The following is a 5,000-nucleotide window of genomic DNA, read 5'->3' as shown; positions in this document are numbered from 1 at the left end:
ACACACATACATACACACACTGACACACACTGACACACAAACACACATACACATACACCCCACACACATACACACACACACACATACATACACACACACACACACACACACACACACACACCTCAATATGAAGGACGCCGAACGCACAACGACGAATACAAGAAACCAAAAGCAAAGCACACGAAGAAAAGATATACAACACCATCCGCAGTTGTTCAGTCTACACAAAAATCACACAAGTTCCACACAAAGAACGTAAACGAAATCTAGCCACCTGTGTCATTTACCCGCCTTAGCACCTTACCATACCTTCACGCATACCCACCCAGTCTGATTCAATCCGTGACTGTCATACCTTTGTGTCTACCTGGACGGCTTTATACACAAAACGCACAATACCCAGTGTGTCAGAAAAGGGTCGATGTTGGTTCTCTTTTCAACTTCAGTGGCTTCCAGCTCTTTAGCTTAATATGAATTGCAAGACCCAGACAACAGAAAGTTATCCAGTGCTTCTCCTACTAGCTGTGTTGTCTGTCTGTAAGGTTGAAGTCTACTGAGAAACCTGGTGAGATTGGTAAGTACACAGTGACAAAGGCACACAGACACAGATGAGATGTAGAGCGGAGAGAGAGAGACGGAGAGAGAGAGAGAGGGAGAGAGAGAGAGACAGAGAGAGAGACAGAGAGAGAGAGACGGAGAGTCTGAGAGAGAGAGACGGAGAGAGAGAGAGAGAGATATAGCAAGAGAGAGGGAGAGACGGAGAGAGAGAGAGACGGAGAGAGAGAGACGGAGAGAGAGAGAGAGAGACGGAGAGAGAGAGAGACACGGAGAGAGAGAGAGAGAGAGACGGAGAGAGAGAGACGGAGAGAGAGAGAGACGGAGAGAGAGAGAGACGGAGAGAGAGAGACGGAGAGAGAGAGAGAGACGGAGAGAGAGAGACGGAGAGAGAGAGACGGAGAGAGAGAGAGACGGAGAGAGAGAGAGACGGAGAGAGAGAGAGACGGAGAGAGAGAGAGACGGAGTGGGAGACGGGAGGAGAGAGAGACACTGAGAGAGAGAGAGACGGAGATAGAGAGACGGAGAGAGAGACGGAGAGAGAGAGAGATATAGCAAGAGAGAGGGAGAGACGGAGAGAGAGAGAGACGGAGAGAGAGAGACGGAGAGAGAGAGAGAGAGACGGAGAGAGAGAGAGACGGAGAGAGAGAGAGAGAGAGAGACGGAGAGAGAGAGAGAGAGGAGAGAGAGAGAGAGAGAGAGACGGAGAGAGAGACGGAGAGAGAGAGAGACGGAGAGAGAGAGACGGAGAGAGAGAGACGGAGAGAGAGAGACGGAGAGAGAGAGACGGAGAGAGAGAGACGGAGAGAGAGAGAGAGACGGAGAGAGAGAGAGACGGAGAGACTGAGAGAGACAGAGAGAGAGAGAGACGGAGAGAGAGAGAGGGAGAGAGAGAGAGACAGAGAGAGAGACAGAGAGAGTGGATGTGTGTGTGTGTGTGTGTGTGCGTAGGTGTGTGTGTGTATGTGTGAGAATGTGTATGTGTGTGTGCGTGCAAGTGTGTGCACGTGTGCGTGCGAGTGTGTGCACGTGTGTGTGTGTGTGTGCGTGCGTGCGTGCGAGTGTGTATGTGCGTGCGTGCGAGTAGTGTGTGTGTGCGCGCGCGCGCGCGTGTGTGTGTGTGTGTATGTGTAAGGCATTATCACAAAAATATCGAAAAACGCCAAAGAAAAGGAAAAGACTTGCAAACAAACAGGAACAAACGATACTTGCTATGCGAGCACACAAAAACTATGTTCCCATCCATGGCACATTTGCTTTAATTTCACACATTAATTAAACACATTTTGTTCACAGAATTTAATTTTAAATGATTCATGTTGTTTATAAATCAGTGTTCCCTGAAAGAGAAGGATACAGGATTAAGGATTGTCTACCTTTAGTATATAATAAACATTTCATAAAGCCTAATATATACATGTATATGTGAACAGCTTAGATCATGGGTCACTGAAGTGTTGCACAGACGGTCAAAAATAAAGTGCAAGAGAATGCACTCTAAGTGATATAGTACTGTTGCTTAGAGTCTGTAGGATGCAAAACGGCGAAAAACGCAAAAAGAAACAAGCGTTCCAGACTTTGACAGTCTTTCTGTGTTGGTTACCGCAAATTCTTCTGCTCATACAGGTATACCAAACAAGTTAAGGATATGTCTTCAGTGCTATTGATCAGATGTTTAACAGCCGTGTTTGGGTCACAGACTTATGTGTATTCAAAGATATGCATTTCTTCTTCTCAAAACCGTTGTTCCTGGATTTGAGCAATATTGTCCTATGACGTCACAGGTCCTTGACCACGCCTACCCTCAAAATAGCGTTTTTGATGGTATGACTCACTTTCAACCGTGGAAACGGTGACTTAAACTGAACGATATTCAGATTTTTTACCCCAGAGAGTTTGTTTGGTATCTGAACTTACAGGGCATACCCATTCCGTGTAAATCCACCGGGCAGTCAGGCTGATTTAGCGTGTAAAAGAGAGTGACCGCCATATTGGATCGTGGTTCTGGATGGTGTTTTTGCCGGGTAGCTGCAGTTGATGTGCAATAAATCTAACACCTTAGGTAGCAGGCTCCCCACATTTTACAGAACAATGACAGAAACCCTCATCTGTATTCGTTTCAGTACTAAGAGCAAAACGAAACAGAAAATGGTCGCTGTAACGGTTTTCCGTTAATATTTTGTTATATCAAATCTTATCTTATGTACACGCATAACGTAGACACCAAGACATTCCAATGCATCCACACACATTGAGGCAACACTGTTTCAACATATTTTATGATAATGCATTCAAGTTGGCCGCATATTTTATTGGAATGAACTGACTAGCAGGGGGAAAATTCGGCCTGAATACGGCTGGAAACACAGAATCAGTCTATGTTTCTCGCAATACCTTTACACTCAGTTGACAAAAAAGGAACATAACTAATTCTAACAACCAATACATCAAATTAAAGCTACGACCTTTAACTTTCAAAATAAGTAACATTACGTAAAAACCGATATTTATTTAATAGGATAGAAAAATAACAGTTCTAGCGAAAGCACTGAAACTTCTTCGATGCAGAAAATAACAAAACTCTCCAAACTGAGATAATCGGCAAACGTATATATCATACACATAAAAAGTAGAACTCGAGACAAACATTCTGATATGCATTACATGGGGGAACATTATACAGTGACTTAGCATGAAACGAAAAACTCTACCAACTGAGCTACCGGGCCCCCATCTGGGAATAGCGCGCGTCCTTTTAAACAATTAACCAATCAGGGTCCAGCATCTAAGACACACTTCCAAGTTTACAATAAACACAGCGATCCTGAAGGCAGAAACAATGGGTCAGGGGGAGATAATTAGATAAGGACTGAAAGAGAAAAACAATTAAATGACCGGACATAACATAACTCTATGAGTGTTGGCAGTTCACCCTGTCACAGTTAGAAAGTATGGGTCGTACAAGACCCACATCTTCTGGACTTTGTAGGGCAAAGAGTGATTCGGTGCAGGTCAATCAAAAAAATGTTTGCCCTTTGAATCTATTCTGCTAATACTGTAGACATTTTCTTGACAATTTCCTCATGGAACACGAAGGTTTTGTCATCCAATCCCAAGAAAACGTAGTGGCTCCTCACACGTTTCATCAACCGGACCTGAACACCTTCCTCTTCCAGCTTGTCGATCTGGAACAAATACAATAAGTACCGACTCATCCCTAAATCCGTTGCAGAGTATTATATTTATTTACTACCATGGAAGTTGATGTTAACCTGTGATTTGTAAAACTGTAAAAACATTTTACAAATTACGTCGAACCTAAAAACCACAAAGTAATACATGCCTTTTCATTTTATTAGTATTAATATTTGTTGTCCAGATCCCAGTCAACCAGGCCAAAATTCCACATGAAAATGGAAGTGTTTGAGTAAATCTGCACATGTTATTATTTTCTATAATTCGATTTCGAAGCGTGATAAGCGCAGATTTGTTTGTCTGTCGGTGTGTCCGTCACAAACATGTGCACGCGAGTTCTCAAAAACATTCTCAACATCGTAATTACCGCCAAGCTGATAGATCCCTGGACTTTCGAGATGACAAGAAAATATCGGGCGCATTTACGTCATTTGTAAAAAAAAAATGTTTTACATATCTCGCGGTGTGCCACGTGATTTGTAAAACAGTGGTTACAAATCACGCGGCGCGCCCCGCGATTTGTAAAATGTTTTACATTTCTACAAATCACGAGTCAACAGTTGAGATCAAATACATGACGTAAAAAGCTCTGTCAACGCACAAGTATGATTTGACAAAAATGTCATCTTTGTGTACACACGGTTTAACAACATTATAAGATGTTGGCGTGTGAAAGCAACTTTCTGTGTTTTGAGTTCATAAAATGTTGGGATAAGTATGCCAGGTTGCACAGTTCTGTAGGTTCCTCTCAGTATTCCACCCCCTTGGTTTTCAGTTGTAAATATCTAAGCTTAGTGATTGAATGTGGAAGCTACGTTTGGTCAAAGCTCACATAAGATTTACATCGTGCAAGCAAGGTACGTTGGGTCAAAGGTCACAGAAGATGTGCGTCGTGCAGCGAAGGAAAGAATCGCGATCTTGTTTCCGACTCAGTGCCTCTTTGTTTTTCATTAGACCTGTCATTCTGCTTGCTCGGCTTTGTTAGATGTTTGCATATCTCGTTGCTCTGTTCTTTGCTTTTATTATTATTTCTTATTTGCGCTTCGTTTAGCGATACAGCGTCTTGTGCACGGGTCAAAATGTGTGTGTCAGGGGTCAATTGGTTTGACTTGAACTTGACGTTCCTGTTTCTCTGAACGTCTGTGTATCGAAACACAGATACACGCACTCCATGACCTTGTACGAAGACAAAGCGTATCACTAGGTTTCATTTGTTTGTGATGAATTTATGACCTTTCATGAAGTAATAA

The 5,000-nt window shown here is 43.0% G+C and overlaps 1 protein-coding gene across 1 annotated transcript in view; it reads right to left on the bottom strand.

Moving 5' to 3' along the window:
* Positions 1-3,596: 3,596 nt before the first annotated feature.
* The window catches only part of LOC138980706 (uncharacterized), a 26,411-nt gene continuing 25,007 nt past the window's right edge, over positions 3,597-5,000 (bottom strand). The window contains exon 6 of the mRNA XM_070353615.1: positions 3,597-3,740. Coding sequence (XP_070209716.1) covers positions 3,597-3,740 — 144 coding nt within the window. The remainder of the gene's footprint in view (positions 3,741-5,000) is intronic.

The sequence above is a fragment of the Littorina saxatilis genome, linkage group LG11 (assembly GCF_037325665.1).
Source record: "Littorina saxatilis isolate snail1 linkage group LG11, US_GU_Lsax_2.0, whole genome shotgun sequence".
NCBI lineage: Eukaryota > Metazoa > Mollusca > Gastropoda > Littorinimorpha > Littorinidae > Littorina > Littorina saxatilis.
Note: the sequence above shows the minus strand (reverse complement) of the source record. Positions and strands in the feature narration are given on the sequence as shown.